Source organism: Thyridium curvatum, assembly GCF_004353045.1.
Source record: "Thyridium curvatum strain D216 chromosome Unknown NODE_15_length_556224_cov_80.126021, whole genome shotgun sequence".
In the NCBI taxonomy this organism is placed as follows: Eukaryota; Fungi; Ascomycota; class Sordariomycetes; order Thyridiales; family Thyridiaceae; genus Thyridium; species Thyridium curvatum.
The window spans coordinates 245,646-263,726 of NW_022156770.1; the positions used below are offsets into that span (position 1 = coordinate 245,646).

Sequence of the window (18,081 nt, forward strand, 5' to 3'; positions counted from 1 at the left end):
AACGTCATACTTCTCGATCCACGGTATATAGGATGTACTCTGGTTCAGCATCGCCCGGGCTAGAACCCATCCTTTTAAGCCTGCATCGTAACCCGCCGCTGGAGGTTGGGACAACGACTACCCTGGACTGCGTTGAGTCCGGGATCCGGGCAGCGAGCGGCTCCAGCACTTGGCAGCAGAATTGGCAGTTTGCATGGAACACGTATGAGTCCGCATAAAACAACCGGCCTACCTCTGCACGCCGCAACAACTCACTGCATTTCGCGCAGCAATTGGTGAAAAGAGCCGCCATTGAAGGAGATGACGCGGAAAGGGAACATGCCAGACCAAAAAGAGAATTCCCTAGTGGCCTCTGACGGAACAGGAGTTCGCAAGTCCGCCCTCGTCTCACGGCCAGTCAGCACAGGCAGTTTGTGCCCAACACACCCCAGCCATCCTCGCGCAGTGCTGCCCTCAGCTGACCTTTCAACTGTTAGGGAGATCCTGCAGCTTCTTGCGGGGTACCTTCACGTCCATCCCTTTCACCCATCCCGACTCTCGGCCTCCTCTGCCTGATCCTGTTGCACATGCATTCTGGCGCACACCACCACCACGCATCCACGCCACCGGTGTCAAAACAGACTGGATGCCAGTGGTTCAATGTTTCAGGTCTTGCCGTCATCTAGGGACCTAAGCCTCGGAGAAACCAGCGTGGCGGCGGCGGATGACGGCCGCTAGTGGCCGCTACTGAGGAAAGACTGCCCTGTTTCTGCTAGCCGCTCGCTCGCCTCCACAACTCTTCAGCTGTGACGTCGTCACCGACCTTCTCCCCCCCCCCGGTAATTTGATTGAATTCCCCTCTCCACTCAAAACTTGGATCTGCAGACAGAGTGAAGGCAGTGGTGTGTTTGCATGTGGTCTGCCTCTCTGCGTAGGTACAGGGCGGCGGCGCGGAGTGCTGTGTCCTGGTTCTGGTCTGGCGATCTATCGACCACACCACACCGATGTAACATTTCGACTTGACGCCCGCAGGAACTCTTCCGTCCTACATCCTCTCTCCTTGTCAGTCATATTGTATCAATCTTTGCTTCTCAGTGGTTGCCATTGAATGTCCTGCTCTTGATGCCACCCGTGATTGACAAGCGCAAGATACCACTCGTTCACACACTCGTTGATCGCTGCGAAAGATATACCTGAAACCAAAAGAAGGTCCCTCGCTGTCGTGGATGCATATCTCTGCACGCAGCTCTCCGAGAAGGCATGGTCGCCAACGATGATCCCAGACGGGACGTTGCATCCAGCCCGTCTGACCCCAATCCCATTCCCAATCCCAATCCCAACGCGAGCGACGATAGCATTCCGAACCGCTCCTCGACAGCCTCCTCCCTCGGCCGCTCCGCCGTCGAGTTTGCCGAGCAGTCCCAGAAGCTCTCCTACCAGCCCCCCGGCGAAGGCAACACCAGCGACATCGCCCTCGAGGCCCGCTTCGTCACGCCCCATGACCCCGTCATCGTCACCGCCGAGGGCCACCGCCTGCCGGGTGTGCCCCTGACCGAGGCGCACAAGCTGAACATTCTCAAGGAGGAGCTGCAGACGGAGAGCGAGAACAATGTCAGCAGCGGCAGCGCCGGCGCCGGCGGACAAGGCCATAAGGTCAATGACGGCGCGGCGGCGTCTCCTCTGTCGGCTGGAGAGCCGAGTGGCAGCGAGCAGCCGCACCAGCAAAAGCAACCCTCGACCGTCCCCGTGCCCACGATGCAAAACGGCAAGTCGGTGCAAAAGTCGGCCGAGGGCTCCCTGCGCCGCGCCATGCCCCCCTCCCACACGAACCCGCTCTTCCCGCCCCTGCCGCTCTACGGCCCGCCCTCCCTCATGCGCGACTTGCAGTGCCTCACCTTCCGCGTCGCCTCCTTCTTCCTGAGCCTCGCCTTCCTCGGTGTCATCGTCCTGGGCGCCCTCTTCACCAGCGTCGGCCCTTTCCTCTCGCGCATCTGGCTCACCTGCACCTTCCGCAACCCGGACGCGTCCCGGCCCTTCTACGACGAGGAGGTCCGCCGCAAGAACCTGCGCCGCGAGCTCGACCGCGCCTGGACCAAGCGCCGCAAGTCGCAGGAGAATGTCCGCCGCGGTGGTGGCGGCGGCGGCGGCGGTCGCGAGCAGGAGAAGGACAACGAGGACCCGCCGCCCGCCGACAGCGACGGCTTCGTGCCGACCGAGGGCGGGCCGGACGCCATTGTGTGCGACCCGGCCTACTACGCGCGCCGCGTCGGGCTCGACGTCGAGGAGTTCCAGGTCCAGACCGAGGACGGGTTCATCATCGACCTGTGGCACGTCTACGACCCCAGGGAGTACGAGGAGCTGCCCCCCTCCGAGCGGGCCCACCGCGGGCCCGACATCTTCCGCGACGACGCGCCCGACACTCCCTTTCCCGAGAGCCGGCGCCGGCGCAGGAGGAAACAGCCAGGCGGCCAGGGACAGCAGCAGCAGGAGCAGAAGCCCAAGTTCCCCGTCCTGCTCATGCACGGCCTGCTGCAGTCCGCGGGGGCCTACTGCGTCAACGACGACGACTCGCTGGCCTTCTACCTCTGCAAGGCCGGCTACGACGTCTGGCTCGGCAACAACCGCTGCGGCTTCTCCCCGCGGCACGTCCTGCTGTGCTACACGGACCCGCGCATGTGGTGCTGGAACATCCGCCAGATGGGCGTCTTCGACCTGCCCGCCCTGGTGTCGCGCGTGCTGCGCGAGACGGGCTTCCCCAAGGTCGGCCTCGTCGCCCACTCGCAGGGCACGACGCAGACCTTTGTCGCCCTGGCCAAGGAGCAGCGCCCGGACCTCGGCGACAAGCTGACCGTCTTCTGCGCCCTGGCGCCCGCCGCCTACGCGGGGCCCCTGATCGGCAAGATGTACTTCAAGTTCATGCGCGTCATCACGCCGGCCATGTTCCGCCTCATGTTCGGCATCCACGCGTTCATCCCCTTCATGATGACCATGCACCGCCTCCTGCCGCCGCGGGTCTACGGCTGGTTGGGCTACAAGGTCTTCTCCTTCCTGTTCAACTGGTCCGACGCGCGCTGGGACCGCGGCCTGCGCGACCGCATGTTCCAGTTCGCGCCCGTGTACGTGAGCGCCGAGTCGATGCGCTGGTGGCTCGGCCGCGAGTGCTTCGCCAAGCACAAGTGCATCCTGGCGACCAAGGAGGAGTGGCGCGCCGAGGAGCGCGAGGACAACGAGGAGGAGCTGCACGGCGGCGACACCGAAAAGAAGAAGAAGAAGAAGAAGGACAGACTGCCGCTGCGCCTGCCGCGCCTCCGCGCCGACCTGGACCCGGACCCGGACCCGGGCTCCACCGACCGCGCGGCCGTCGCGCGCCACGCCCGCAAGCCCCGCGGCAGCACGGCCTGGTACGACGCGCGCGCGCCGCCCTTCGCGCTCTGGGTCTGCGGCAGCGACGACCTCGTCGACGGCGAGCGCCTGCTGCGGCGCTTCGACCCCGCGCGGGGCCGCGAGCCGCACGTGCGCCTCGTGCACAGCCGCGTCCTCCCCGAGTTCGAGCACCTCGACGTCATATGGGCCGTCGACGCCGTCGACCGCGTCTTCGTCGAGGTCAAGGAGGTGCTGTGGCGGACGGCCGGCGGCGAGGCGAGGCGCGGGTGCCGCGTGCCGAAGGGGTGCGAGGGCGTGGAGGAGTGGGTTCCTCCTGAGGAGCAGGCGGGCAAGGCACGAGAGGGTGGTGAGGGCGAGGACGACGAAGGGCAGAGTGAGAGCCAGAGCCAGAGCGAGAGCGAGGGGAGCGATCGCGTGCTTGCTGAGGAGGCGAGGCGGAGGAGCCACGAGAGTGTCCGGGACAAGGCCGGGACGCATGGGCATGGGAGCGTAAGGGGTGCGTCCTAGGGGGAGCGGCGGTGTCAGGAGTTGATGAGACGGAATGATGGGATGACAGAACCAAGTGACGACAAATGAAACGATACACACAATGTACGCACCTGGGAGGAGAGACGGCGACACAACACCCGACACGATATAGATTTCCCGCTACACACGTACGGAATGCGCCGTGGGCGAAGAGGAAGATGTTGGACACGTACACGAGCACACATACACGGACAGCGACTGCTTTTTAGGTTTCGGATCTTTCTTGGAAAGTCTGCTTTATTTTGGATTCTTGATACCTGCCTGGTTCAGCAACACACGAAAAAGCTTATAGATATCCCCCTTTTAGGTTCGCATCCTCATCTTCATCTTTACCCTTGGTAGAACAATCAACAAGCAAGCATAATACACAATACAAAGTAGATCTTAAAAATCTTTGTATTCCGTGCGTCACTGGATGCAATAACACAATCCACATTGCAGCATAAACAACAACGCAGAGAACTCCTGCTCATCCAGTGCCGTGTACCATGATACATGGCTTTGCGCACCGTGCATATCAAGATTGATAGAAAAGCATCCGCGCCCCTTTTCTTGTCTCAATGCAATGTATTCCGATTTTTGATCACCCTGTCTGCTATGCATGCAGGTGGTCCCTGCAGGTGGTCCTTTTGCCCTCATCTTTGGAGGTTAAGAGGACCCTCTAGAACGAAACTGGCCGTATTGTCAAAAACCACATTAAACTCCTTGATGAATTTGCCAGTACCATCCACGCTTCCCCTCCCCCTCCTTTCTTTTCCTGATGTCAAGAAGCCTCATTTCAAACCTCATCATCAGATCGGTCCTTCTCACCCCCGTGCGCCCCGCTTACTGCGCCCTCTGCTGCTCCCTGTTATGGTCGCGCTGAGCCTCGCGCTGCTCCCGCTGGGCCTGGGTCACCATTTCGGCCTGCTGTTTCCGGACGACGGTGAGGACGTTGCGCAGGCTGTGCCTCCACGTGTCGATGCGCGTGCCCAGCTCGCGCCACTGCTTCTCGCCGAATACCCGATAGGTGGTGCGGTGGACGAGGAACACCTTCTTCTGCTGGGACAGCTTGCCCTCGACGAGGCCGGCACGGATGACATCGATGGCCCACATCTCGATCTCCTCGGTGGGAATCTGCAGCGCCTTGGCAATCTTGGCGTACTCGATCTCGCGGCTCGGGGTGCTGGCGGCCAGGGAGGCAAAGGTGAGCAGGCGCATCTTGCGCTGCAGCTTCTCGTGGTCGAGCTTCTCCTTCTCGACGAAACCCTCGTGCTCCTCGGTGAAGTCGTTGTAGTCCTCAAGGTCCTGCTCGGCAAAGATGTCGAGGAGCTGAGAGTAGACGGGATGGGAGTCGCTCAGCGCCTGGATGCTGGCCAGGACGCGGAGGTCCTGGAAGTCGTACTGGGTGGGGGAGAGGAGAGCCATGCGCAGAGCGCGGAGGGAGAGCTGCTGGGCCTCCTCCGAAGTGACCTCCTCCGAGTCCTTGGCGTCGATCGTCCTCAGCGCCTTCAGGATGTACTGGTATGATTCGCTGCGATAGGAAATGGAATTAGTCACGGAAATGAGGCACTTATGAACATGTGTTGCAAGACTTACCCTTCCTCTCCAGCGTCGGCCGCGACATCGGCAATCTCGACGTACATCTTGCGCTGGTCCTCTTCGTCCATATCCCAGCTCTGGAACCATCGGGGCAGGTTGGCGAGGGCGGGCTTGAGGGTGTCGAACATGCCGTGGCCCTTGACAAACTTGAGGATCTGCATGAAGACATTGTAGCGCAGGGTGTTGGTGGGCTCGAGAAGGTTGAAGATGGCCTGGAGGGCGTTGAGGGCCAGGCCGGGGCCGTTGACGGGAGAAGAGGTGATGGGCTTGAGCAGGTTCTGGCAGATGGTTGGCAGGTGCTTCTTAGGCTCCTTGGACTCGAGGACGAGGTGGATGAGAAGGTTGTAGGCGCCGGTGAAGTCCTTCTCGGGGGCCGAGTTCAGGTTGCTCGAGGCGCGAACGATCTTGGCGAGGGCCTCCTCATGTTGGTCCTTGGCGAGCAGCGGAGAGACCTCGTCGCCGATCTGGAGGTAGTCGGCCAGCTCCTGGGCGAGCTCGGCAGGGGTGCCGTCGACGAAGACCAGCTGGGGCCGGGGGGTAGTGGGCGACATGTTGTAGTTGCGTGGCCACGGAGGGTGCTCGGCAAGATCCTCGAGGGCACGGATGACGGCGTCGATGTCGGTCGGGTAGTAGAAAGGGTCGTGGGAGTCGGGGGTGAAGAGAAAGCCAGACTCTTCCGAGTCAGACTGGGTGGTTTGTCCGGGAGAGTGAAAAGCGGCGGACTGGATGTCAGAAGCTCGGAGAGCGAAAGTCGGAGGCTCGAGGGTCCGGGTGACACGGTGGTGACGAGGTTGGATCTGGTCAACGTCCTCGTTCTGCTAGGCGGAAGACGAGACAGACTGGCGCAGTTCAGCTACGGCAGCGGCGCGGGTCTCTTCGGCCGGGGTCGGGGGAGTAGAGAGATGGCTCGAGGACTGTTGCTCGTCGTCAACCACGAAAGGGTCGTCGGAGGTGGTGGTAGCGGTGGTGTTGAGGGCGCGGGTGTGGGCGGATCCGGCTGGAGCAGAGACTTCAAAACCGTCGTCTTGTTTCTGGCCCTGGCCTGCCACCACTTTCTCTGCACCAGTGTTCTCCTCCATCCTCGAAGCCATTTTCGTGATTTTTTGGTGGGATGATCACGTGTAGCAAGACGCTAGGCCCCTTGAGGAATGTTAGGCGAGGGCGGTCAAGATGTTTGTGTGGGCAGAATTTGTGGTTTGGGTGCTTTGGTGGTGGTCATTTGTAGCCCCACCATGAATTTTCAGGGTCGGAGGCCACAGCAGAGCACAGGCCAGTTTACAGGGCACGTCCAGGTACAAAGCCGATCTGGGGAGCTGCTCTGGTTCTGAATGCAGCAAAATGTGAACAGCAAGTGATGTAGCGCATTGGGGAAGTGTATACAGCTGCTGGTATTAGTTGAAGGGCTTCAAGGTGGGCGCTGTCATGAAACTGAATGTCTATCAAAAGGGTCGTTTGGAGTGTCAGGGCAGGGAACAAGTGGGCAAGTAAGTTGTGCTTTCTGGCAGGATCCAAGAACATTGACGTCCAGTCAATCTAGAAGCAGGGATGGATGGAGAGAAAGCAGCTTGTTTGGCAAAGCTTGGATACGTACTTGTAGATACAGGGTCAAGTTATCAAGCTTGCGGCAGGCAAAAGCAGGATTTGGTTGTTTCCTTTCCATTGCCAAGTTCCTAGGTACTAGGTAGGTAGGTAATAATAGCCTAACAACTTGGAGGCTATTCGCCAACTTGAACGTTGTCTTTGCCTTGCTTCATTTCCAAAATGGTAGGCAAAAGTTCAAGTAAGGTGGTTGCACCTCAGCTGGAGAAGATGAAGATGTCAAATGGCAGGACTCGGGCTCATCCAACGGATGGACGTTGATGATCGAGGTTGGCAGTTGAGTCTGCTGACCAAGGAAGCACGGGGAGTCAATCGGGCAAGGTCGGTCTCCAGAGCTGCCTGCCTGACTGATTCATCGGCCCACGTGCCTGTAATTGCTGGGCCATTTCTTGGTCACCGAATATCCTCTGCAAGGGATGCAAATGATGCCCTCCCGGTCATGACCCTCAACCCCAGATCACATGGATGCATTTGCTGCTTGGGTTGTCTGGTACAGAAGACCAAAAGCCAAAAGAGCACGGAAGAGGGAGCTCATATTACATCCCCTGAAATCCCCCAATCGGTACGGTGCGGAGCGGCATCAGCCCTAAATCTTAGCGGCTTGTCCCTCTCTTGGTCTGAACCCAGAGCTCCTGGCAGGGGGAAGCTTGAGAGCAGCCATCGAGGGAGCTTGCCGCATTCGCGCATTTACAGCGTTGCCTGCCCACTTCTTCACTGCCGAATAACAAGCCACGATCCGATTATGCTTTTGGCCACTGGAGGCAGCTCTCACTAGCCTCCAGCTTGATCAAATATCACACCGGCTGGCAGTGTCGACCATGACTGCCGTCGATCACTCAGATACACTACCTCCCCGCCCACGAAAACCAGCTGGGGCCCCGCCAGGTCTCACGTCCCAAGACACCCTCATCCGCCCATTCCTTGTCCATTTGATCAAGAGGGAAAACGGATGACGAAGGGTTGGGGGTCACGGCCACCGCCCGCAGGTGGCAAGCTTACCTGGTACCTTGGTCATAGCCCACCGGGACAAAAGAACAAAAGACAGGGCAGGGGCGTGAGGGGAGAGCCGAGCACGACGACGACGCAGAGCAGGGAAGCCACTCGATGAGGTACGTAGTTATTGTACTTGGTAGCCAAAAGCCGTCATCCTGGTTTTTATGGATCTCAGCTGCCCGCCGCTGCCCGCCAACCAAGACTAACTCCAGGCAGAATCAGCTCCACTCTCCTCCTCCTCTCCTCTCTTCTCTCGCTCTCCTGCGCTCTTGCTCCACCTCAGACACGACTGGAGCTCCTCTCGGCTGCGGTCAGCCTACTGCATCCTCTCAATCACGCTGCATTGGACCCCCGTCATCGCCTCTTTTTTTCCATCCCAGATCCCATCTCCATCCGTCTCTCCTTGAGGATTCAATTGGCAAGCCCCTGTGCTGAACTTTCGTTGCCAGGCTGCCTCCCGATACCATTTGTGACCTCGTTGTGTCTTTGACTACCTTTTCTGGTGATATCATCCGGCCATTCCCTTAAGTGCCTGGACCAGTGCCTCTCGCTTCGTTCGTTGCCTCACTGCCTATCTTACCAATCAAGGGTTATCTCCAGCCTCAGTCAATACCCTCCTTGCCTGTTCTCTGCCTAGACACCATGGCTCCTCGGCCCGAGCCAAGTCATCTCAAGCGAGGCCGGGTATGTCCTTCTGTCGCCGCCGTCGCTCCGTGATCCGGGGCGGGCGTACTGTCGTCATAGTCATCCTTTGCTAATGCGCTGCGCGCCGCGTCTCAGGACTCCCCCGCGGCCGACGCAGAGCTGGACGCCAAGAAGCCCCGTCGCTCCGAGCGTCTGTCCCATCGCGACGAGGACGAGGATAATCGCCACAAGAAGACGCCTGTCTCGACCAAGCAGCAACTCCCAAGCCCACTCACACATCTGACCACCGAGGAGTCGTCAAATCGCTACAAGGAAGCAACAGCTACGCCGCCAGAGGGTCGACCCAGCCAGGTCATCCACCGCAACGGCGATGAAACCTTTTCACAGTCGCAAGGGTTCTCGTCACCCCCGCAAGACACACAAGCCTTCCCTTCGCAATACGTTGACCCCAATGCTGCACTGTCGGACGAAGTCGAGGATGAGGTGAAAGAGGGCGTTTGGGGCTACCTGTTTCCACTCGACACCCGCTATGGCGGCCGCTGTGTCGTTCTGAGGAAAAGGGCCGTCTGCCCTCTGCCAGACACCGTTCGCGACACTGAACCGAACAAGAAATCGCAGAAGAGGGGCAAGAAAGCGCTGCTGCGGGAGGAGGACTCCTTCGAGAAGACCAAGATCTCCGGTCTGCCATCGGGAGGTTATTTGATCGGACGGCACCCGGAATGTGGTAAGTGGGAATTCCGGCTCCTCGTCATACCTGCTGGTGATGCTCGAGATGACCGCGTTCTGACCTCGCACAGACATTGTTGTCGAGGACCCTATCGTGTCCAACCGCCACTGTCTTCTCTTTACCGAGCACGTCGGGTCCGACACGGTCGCCGTCCTCGAGGACCTATCGAGCAATGGCACATTTGTCAACGAGGGCATTGTCGGGCGCAACCAGCGGAGAGAGCTTAAGGAGCAAGACGAGATTGCCGTGCTCGACCGGGCGCGCTTCATCTTCAGGTACCCCAAGAGTCGCACCACCAGCGCCTTTCTGCAGCAGTACACCCTGCTCGAGCGGCTCGGCAAGGGCCACTTTGCCGAAGTGTTCCTGTGTGTCGAAAAGTCGACCGGTCAGCGCTACGCCGTCAAGATTTTCACCAAGACACCTGGCATGGAGGAGAGATCCAAGACGGACGGCCTGCAGCAGGAGATTGCCGTGCTCATGGGTGTCAGCCATCCTAACGTCCTGTGCCTGAAAGACACTTTCAACGAGAAGCAAGCAGTCTATCTCGTGCTCGAACTTGCACAAGAAGGAGAGTTGTTCAACTACATTGTCATGAAGCAGAAGCTTAGCGAGCATGAGGCTCGTAAGCTGTTTACGCAGCTTTTCCAAGGTGTCAAGTATCTGGCAAGTCTCATCTCTTCTCTTCTCGCGATCGATCTATGGCCAGCTAACATCGCTTCCAGCACGAACGCAACATTGTCCATCGCGACATCAAGCCCGAGAACATCCTGCTTGTTGACAAAGATCTCCATGTCAAGCTGGCAGATTTCGGCCTTGCCAAGATTATCGGCGAAGAATCATTTACGACCACACTATGTGGCACACCGAGCTATGTGGCTCCCGAGATTCTCGCCGACGGGAAGCAGAGGAAATACACCAAAGCTGTCGATGTGTGGTCCTTAGGCGTTGTTCTTTACATCTGCCTATGTGGATTCCCTCCATTCTCGGATGAGCTGTACAGCAGAGAGTTCCCGTACACTCTCTCACAGCAGATCAAGAGCGGCCGGTTTGACTACCCGTCACCGTACTGGGACTCTGTCGGAGATCCGGCCTGTGAGTGCCTTCGTCCTTTCATCAATCTTCCGGTTTAATGACTGACAGCAACTCATAGTGGACTTGATCGATTCTATGCTGGTGGTTGACCCCGAGAAGCGCTTCACTATTGATCAATGCCTCTCGCACCCTTGGATGACGGCTGAGCAGCCAGGAGTCAACGACAGCACGGACGGTTTGGTCGGCGGCGTTGCTGGCCTGGACGTCAACCGTCGCGGCGTCCACCGCGAGCGCACCCTGCTCTCGTCTATCAACTCTGTACAGGTCACCAAGGTCGATGTCCCTGCTGCCAACAAGAACGACAAGGAGAAGAATGGTGAGACGGAGACGATCAAGATCTACAAAAAGAACCCCACAGCCGGCAAGACCAATGCCGCAGTCTCAGCAGCCGGCAAGGAAGCGCGGCCTGCGGACGGCAGGAGGCCAGACGAATTTATGGAGATGGGGGAGAAGGGCGATCCGGAACTGTTCGGTGACGAGACGAGCAACTATACGAAGAAGGATGTTGCAAAGAAGAAGAGGTGAGATGTTCTGAAGAATTGGTGGATTTCGAGAGGGCGAGGTTATGTTGTATGTGTATTGTGGTATTGTGGGGTTGGGGAGATATGGGGCACTGATCTGAATTCGCACCAACGAGTGGCTTTGTGCTGAGAGATCGAGATTCCTTTTGCTTGCTCCTCTTAGAAGAGGGTATATATGGACATGGGACCGGACAGGTGTTCGATGAGGTTATCTAAAAAGGGGATTGATTCATGGTGCCTGCTTCTGAAACTGGGTCGTGGGACGCGATGTGCACCACATATGGAGCCAGTCCTTGCATAAGGCATAATAATTATTCACAAAAGAGAACATTTTCGAGACTCGCCTCACCCTGCATGTGCTTACTGGAGAAAGCTTGAGGTTGATGGAATATCAGCAAGCTTGTTTGTATAGTGCAACAGTGATTCTCATGTCTATTTATGTTTGTTTCCCCCTCTTTCCTGAACTGGACCTGAACACTGTTTCCAAGTCAGAAATCGGTCAAGGAGAGAGTCAAGGCTCTTTATCGAAATCCGTTGCAAGAGATACCACCGCGAGCTCTTCTTGGAAACTCAGGTACTTTGTTGCTACTCCGTCCATATTATCTTAGTCTGGTAGATAACTATGCCTAGAGATCTACGCCCATGCTTTCTTCAGGCCCGGGGTATGAACGGGATATATAGAATAACTACGGCTGGCCAGGTAGTAAAGAACGTGGCAAAGTACGCAAAGTTTACTCCAGACTGCCGTCCTCCTATTTACCGAATGTCCTTGATGTCAAGCTTCAGAGTACCGATTACTCCTGTCCGCGGAGCGCAGTTGACGTACTCGAACCTGGCGTCGCCTGCCCGCAGGACAGAGACCTCGTGCCAGGTCCGCAGCCTGCGCCTCTCGCCCGGGAACGCCTTGTAGTGCGCCAGCGCGCCGCCGTAGATGGCCAGGTGCGACCTGTGCGTCCTGGACCACCTCTCGAGCGCGCCGAGGCTGGTGAAGAAGCCCGCGCCGCACGACTCCTTCCGCGCCTCCTCCTGGCCGCCGCAGCAGCCACGGCCGTAGTCCGTCCGGATCTCTTGGTTGCGGAGGTAGCGCAGCGCCCGAGAGCCGGTCTCCCGCTCGTGCTCCCACAGGTAGGCCAGTCCCGCGCGGAGCGCCGGCTCGAGCTTCTGCTCGTACGCCGCCGCCTCCTCTGCGCCGCAGGTCTCCCAGAACTGGCCGGATCTGATGTGCACTAGGTTGGCGTAGTTGGTGCCGCTGAGGTGCTGCCCCGTGCCGCGTGGTGTCATGTCCTCGGGTAATATTGCTAGCAAGGCCTCGTCTGCTTGCTCGAAGAGGTCGTGGGCAGAGTCGGGGATGCGGTCGCGCGCTGCGCCCCAGTACGTCGCGAGCTCGTGCTCGACGGCGGTCGTGCCTGGGAGCCTGCAGAGACCGGGGAGGTAGTCGGTGCCGCTGTAGTTGGTCTCGAGCCGGGCGTCGGCGGACTTGAAGCTCTCTCGCCAGAGGCCGACGGATGCACGGCCGTGGGCATCCAAACCGGCGTGGATTTTGTCCAGGTTCAGATGAGTTAGGCCACTGTTGTACCGGGACTCGTCGTCAAAGTAGCAGACCCAGACAGATGTGCCCGGTTGATCTACGCCGTCGATGAGCGCGAAGGATTCCCAGGCCGCGGGGCGAGAGTCTGGATCCTCTAGCCATTCTTGCACCGCTCTGACAGCTTCTGCCCCAGCTTGAGAGGCACGAGCCCCATCCGACCTCACTTGGATGCCGATGTAAGTGGTGAAGATGTGATCAATGCCAGCTCGAAGTCTATGGTGAAAACGGGGCACGGGAAGTTTGTGGTTTGGAGGTTTGCGAAGGGGATACACGCGCTCTCCAGGGCAGGACATTGCGCTCCTATGTTAATCGATCTACATACATGTGGCATGAAGTTGAAGGCGTAGGGCTGGACTGCAGGTTGGGGCCCCGGACTTCTTGATGTGTAATTTGTACCAGCTCTTTGGTCAACATCCCAGCTCCGCACGCCGCCGTCGGCCGTCTTCCCCGCAATACCCGTTCTATCCACACCAGCTTGCCAAGACCAAACAGGCATGGTAACTGATCAGCACGACTTACAGAGTGGTGTACAAGTAAATGGAGGTTCATTGTAGCTCTGGTGGGCATGCTGCTACTTCGATTAATGTGTAATTAAGGTTATATGCCAAAACAGACGGTACAGCAACGTGGCTCCCTGGTTTGTGCTCCTCCTCCTTCTCTTCTCCACGTGCTCAAATCATACAAACTTGACGTGGCCAAAGAAGGGGCTCATGTGGAAGTTTGCCTGGTCCGTCGGGCTCCAAGCGGCGAGGATCTGGTCCGGGAAGATCTCGGGCGAGGTGACGATCCTGAAGAAGTTCATCCTCCACTGCGTGCCCCGGGCCGCCCCGTCGTCCACGTTGAAGAGGCCCAGCGGGATGCGCACGTCCGAGACCCACGTGTGGCAGTCCCGGTCGAGCGTCGTCGCCGCCGTCAGCCCGTCCTCGATGGGCTGGCGGAAGAAGGCGCCGTCGAAGCGGGCGCCGGGGGCGCGCACCTTGGACGGGTTGTAGATGAAGGCCTGGAAGGTGACGTTGTTGGGGCTGACCTCGTACTCGAAGTACCGGCGCGGGTCGTCGGTGCCCTTGTAGATGAAGGCCTCCATGACCTCGTAGGCCCAGATGTCGCCGTCGGTCGTCTGGCTCGCGTTGAAGAAGAAGTTGGTCTCGTCGTAGGCCTTGAAGGTGATGTGGATGGCGCGGTCGTCGTAGCAGAGGTCGACCTTGGTCAGCGGGAAGGGCTTGCTCGGCGCCGGCATGGAGCGGTCGTAGGAGACGGTGGCCTTGCTGGGGCAGGCCGGGACGTCGACCGAGGGCAGGGCGGCAGCGGTGGCGAGCGCGGCGAGCGCCGGGATGATGGTGAGTTTGGAGAGCATCGTGCTGATCATTAACAGCAGGCACGGTGCTTATGTGCTTATGGCCGGGGGAGACTGAGACGGGAAACCCTTCGTGCTCTTGGTGATAAGCGGGCTCAGACAATGAGTTCAACGGGTGAGGCACACGACCCAGCGGCGGCGGTCCAATCCCTTATTATGAGGAGCAGGATCGAACCTTGGCACATGCTTACAGCTCCAGACATCCCATCCCCATCGCCCCTTCCCGTGAGGGGTAGCACAAAGCTGGGGTAAGCTCCTACAGCTCCTCTAGATTACCTTGGCTTGACATGGCGCGTCCCCAACGGCTTTGTACGGAGTAGGTGGTAGGTGCCAGATCTCGTGCAAAGGATTGGCCGGTCATGCGGGTTAACGTTGCATTAGGCCGTCGGGATCAGCCCGCGCCCTGCTGTGCGAGGTAAGGGCTGAGTACGAGCTGGGAGAGCGAGCGGCGGGGCAGCAGCAATGGGATTGATCCCTGCAGCGTGGCATCGTGGCAGAGAAGGGTGTAGCAATCTCCGTTGTCTTACTTCGTCTCCCTAGATGGTACGACGTATCGCTGCAGGAGTTGGTCGACAGGCTCCGAGCTATTGTCTTATTTTTGCGAAGCAAATCCTGCTGTGGCAATCGTGCAGTGAACGTCGAGTGGAACATCAAATCAAAGAGACACAAGTCAAATCCACAAATGATCTCCGTGAACCCGGGCTATCGGGCTAATAAGTGCCTAAATTCGGACTGCCGTTTTGCATATGAGGATCTTGCTGTTAAATGGAAATAGCCAGGCTATTAGATTACAGTCAGATAAGCTTAAATGCCAAAGCTATCCTCCTCGATCAGTATTCTCTGATATCAGTACTCTGGTACATGACTAGGGTCAGATGCCCTGACTCTTTGGTGATCCGTGAAGCAAGTCTTGATCAAGATTGTATTGCTGAACGATTCGAATAGGGCTGACAAGATGGCCTAAATTTGATCATTTCATTGTTCGTTATTTTTTATATCATTCTGGAGCTTTAGCAATCTGACCAAACAGCACTAATAGTTCTCCTCGATCACCTCACGCACTGCCGTTCCCAGAGCCCTGATCGGCAGAGCTCTCTCTCAACTTGTAAGCAAACATCTCGTTGGACGGGCCCCAGTTCCTCTCTCTCAGCTTGTTGGCGGTCTGGATGCCCGCAACTGGAAGCCGATACTCGTACTTCTTTGTGCTGGCGTTTCCAGCCGCATCTTTGACTGGGTGGGGGAAGGGCAGGTACTCGGGCAACAGGCCCAGTTGCCGCAGAACGGAGGCCTGGTCCCAGCCGATATGTTCATGGTATAGACGATCTCCACGGATGTTGACAACAGCGGTGAACGGCACCTCGACTCTCAGTCCTGTTGGCGGAATGCCCGGCAGCCTGTGGTCGATATGTGTCAGCAATCAAAAGGAAAACCTCAAAGCACGTAGCAAACCGGCGGGTGGACATACATCCAGTCAACCTCGAGGTCGTGGGTGAACTTGAAGAGGAACTCATCAATAACTCGATCGATCCCAATGGTTCGGCTGATAAGCTCCAGGTCGGTATCCGCCGAATTGTTGAAGATGAAGTGTCCCCGATAGAACTCGGTGAGCTTCTCCCGTCCAATCCCACCCGTCATCTGACGAGGACGAACAGTTTCCCGTTAGTCAAGACTTTCGTTGAAGTTCACAGAACGAGGCGGCACTTACGGTCGGAACGTGGTTCACATAAGGTTCCTGGACCATGGTGCTCATGGTATGCTCCACCGACCTGTCGGCGAACTCGTAGTACGTGTGCTCGTCCCAGATGGTCTCAAGGTCAAAGTAAGGGCCGCCGACCAGGGGCTTGAGGAACGTGAGGCTGCGCGTGTGCGACACGGCTTCAGTGGAGTAGTGGAAGTTCTCCTGGAACGGCAGGGCGAACCCGTCCGGCCGGGTGTACGAGTACTTTGTCACGCGGTCTCCCCGCTCCGGCGGTCCAGCCGTTGTCGCACCGCCGAGGTGCATCAGAACCGGAACGGACGCAGAGGCGAGCTGCGCCTGTTCAGCAGCGGAGCCATACACAACTGCGCCGACGATCTGGCTGTGAGATCCGATACCAGCTGCAAGCTTGTTCCAGACGCCCGCGTCGTATGCTAATCGCCATGAACGGCCGAGGTCAATCTTCCGCAACTGCTACAGTAATCATGGAAGGGGGCAGAAACGTACAGACGAGGCCAACCTTTTCCTTGGGCTGGCACTGTTCACACTTTGACAACGCCGCCAGAGCATCGGCTAGGGCGTCACCTTCTCCCAGCGCTCGGCTTTGGATCTCGACAACGGCATAGCCTTCCTCGGACCACTTCATCAGTGGCGAGGGAACGCCTTCGGCGATGTGAACAGGGGTGTCCGAATCGGCAGACAGCACAATCAGACCAGGGCCATGGCCTCGGCGTGTCAGAGGAGCCAGTAAGCTGATGCCCGGCCGGATAGTCTGCAAGGTGGCCGAGGGGAGTGGCTTGGGCGGCTTGCTGATGTCTGCGAACATGGCGGGCGCTTGTCGAAAGGGATTTACCAGGACTCAAAATTCGAGATTCTCTCTTGTATCAACAACTCTCTTGGACGAAGAAGTCTCCAAATCAGTCAGTTAGGCGTGTGGTAGAGTTTGCTCGTGAGAATCCAGGATACGCGGGGATCAGAATCTTATGGAACGACCAGAGACACTTATCGTATCATCTAACTATCTGTGGCCCTCCCGCTATCTCCTGGCGGATACAACCTTGAAGGGTCCTCGATTAGAGAAGGATGCGGGTCCAGGCGGGGTGAGCATTGTAGTCACCCGGAATCTATGACTTCTACTCTCTAGAGTTTAGCCCGTCCGTGGCCATTTTAGCGGCGACAGTGGCGGCTTTCCGTGGCTTTCCGGACCATTTCCGACACCAAATCCCCAGAGTGTCCAAAGCCGACCCAGGCTCCCCCGCATTTTGATCAAACAGCCCAGCTCGACGAGATAAAGATGGGACGATTGCTGTATGTAAACTCAGCTGGGGCAGATATAGACCCTCTTCAAGGGACTGTGAGACCCGGAAAGCGAATTCGGCTGATATGAAGGAAGGAAATCATGGACATCACCCACTGTTTTCAGTTATAGAGACTGGGATGCATTATTTGAAGGGTGCGGATGCTTACAGGTCATACAGAATAGTCAATATTTGATTGGTTGCTCTGTTTGTAAGTCACTCATAACATCTGATAGATTCGTGGGCTATTGTATTCTAGAATATGAACAATCATGGCCAGACCGGAATGGCCAGCCGGAAACATTCAGCCCCGGCAAGACCGTTTTGCTGTACCTTAGCTTTGCCCGCCTCCATGCATTAGTCGGGGTGCATCCTCGTGGCTTATGGAGCTTGACTTGGCATGGCTGTAGACTTCTGATAGAATCCTTTTCGAAGTTGTCGTCGCCTCATAAAGCAAGTGAGAACGCTAGAGGCGTTCCATCTAGATCAATTGCGAACCGTTCTCATTACGAGCACATTTAAGAGATAAGGCTATCTAAAGCGGTTCTAACGGGAGCTTTGCTATCTCTCTGCTTTCTGTGTACGGAGTAGTGCTTTCTGGTGGAGGTGAGTGCTCTATCCGAACCCGTATGTGCCATACCCGCCGCCCCATCGGATCCGGATCCGGGTTTGGTGATGACAGAGATGTACGTACCGCAACGTCCATTTCGGCGTTTTGTCAACAAAGATAGACTTGCTCGGGTGCAATACGATGGTTTCAGTCGCCTTGGCTTGGGCAAGATTGGTTCCATGCAGGGTCCCTGATCATCTCGGGTCTGGGGGTGGAGGCGGCCGGGGCAGTTCCGAAATTTGTGCCTGTCTCGGCTCTTCGCCTCCGGCTTTGCTGAACACCCGTGAGATGCATGCAACCGTTACCTGTCCGCTGAAGCGTGAATGGAGGTTGGTGAGGTCAGCGCATTGCTATCACTACCACGGACGGCGTTTCTCATTGCGTGCGTGTTTCCATCAGGTCATTATCGACTTATCTACGGGGCACACTTCTCAGTCCCGCGGCCAGGGCGTCGGCTCCTAATCCGGTATATTAAGCTGGTCTTGG

The 18,081-nt window shown here is 57.7% G+C and overlaps 6 protein-coding genes across 6 annotated transcripts; 2 read left to right on the forward strand and 4 right to left on the reverse strand.

Annotated features, from left to right (window-relative positions):
* Positions 1-1,239: 1,239 nt before the first annotated feature.
* E0L32_003460 (uncharacterized protein) lies at positions 1,240-3,870 on the forward strand (the record flags this gene model as incomplete). The annotated part of the gene is made up of 1 exon (XM_031137763.1): positions 1,240-3,870. The coding sequence occupies one exon, from the start codon at positions 1,240-1,242 to the stop codon at positions 3,868-3,870; it is 2,631 nt and encodes an 876-aa protein (XP_030998609.1).
* An 846-nt stretch (positions 3,871-4,716) lies between these two features.
* On the reverse strand, positions 4,717-6,563 carry E0L32_003461 (uncharacterized protein; the record flags this gene model as incomplete). Its single annotated transcript, XM_031137764.1, has 3 exons — positions 4,717-5,404; positions 5,470-6,290; positions 6,330-6,563. The coding sequence occupies 3 exons, from the start codon at positions 6,561-6,563 to the stop codon at positions 4,717-4,719; spliced, it is 1,743 nt and encodes a 580-aa protein (XP_030998610.1).
* Positions 6,564-8,706: 2,143 nt separating this feature from the next.
* Positions 8,707-11,053, forward strand: E0L32_003462 (uncharacterized protein; the record flags this gene model as incomplete). The annotated part of the gene is made up of 5 exons (XM_031137765.1): positions 8,707-8,748; positions 8,809-9,433; positions 9,507-10,087; positions 10,159-10,528; positions 10,587-11,053. The coding sequence occupies 5 exons, from the start codon at positions 8,707-8,709 to the stop codon at positions 11,051-11,053; spliced, it is 2,085 nt and encodes a 694-aa protein (XP_030998611.1).
* Positions 11,054-11,805: 752 nt separating this feature from the next.
* E0L32_003463 (uncharacterized protein) lies at positions 11,806-12,930 on the reverse strand (the record flags this gene model as incomplete). The annotated part of the gene is made up of 1 exon (XM_031137766.1): positions 11,806-12,930. One exon carries the CDS (start codon positions 12,928-12,930, stop codon positions 11,806-11,808), a length of 1,125 nt encoding a protein of 374 aa, XP_030998612.1.
* A 383-nt stretch (positions 12,931-13,313) lies between these two features.
* E0L32_003464 (uncharacterized protein) lies at positions 13,314-13,991 on the reverse strand (the record flags this gene model as incomplete). Its single annotated transcript, XM_031137767.1, has 1 exon — positions 13,314-13,991. One exon carries the CDS (start codon positions 13,989-13,991, stop codon positions 13,314-13,316), a length of 678 nt encoding a protein of 225 aa, XP_030998613.1.
* Positions 13,992-14,862: 871 nt separating this feature from the next.
* E0L32_003465 (uncharacterized protein) lies at positions 14,863-16,513 on the reverse strand (the record flags this gene model as incomplete). The annotated part of the gene is made up of 5 exons (XM_031137768.1): positions 14,863-14,951; positions 15,054-15,385; positions 15,457-15,626; positions 15,697-16,121; positions 16,195-16,513. 5 exons carry the CDS (start codon positions 16,511-16,513, stop codon positions 14,863-14,865), a joined length of 1,335 nt encoding a protein of 444 aa, XP_030998614.1.
* Positions 16,514-18,081: the final 1,568 nt, after the last annotated feature.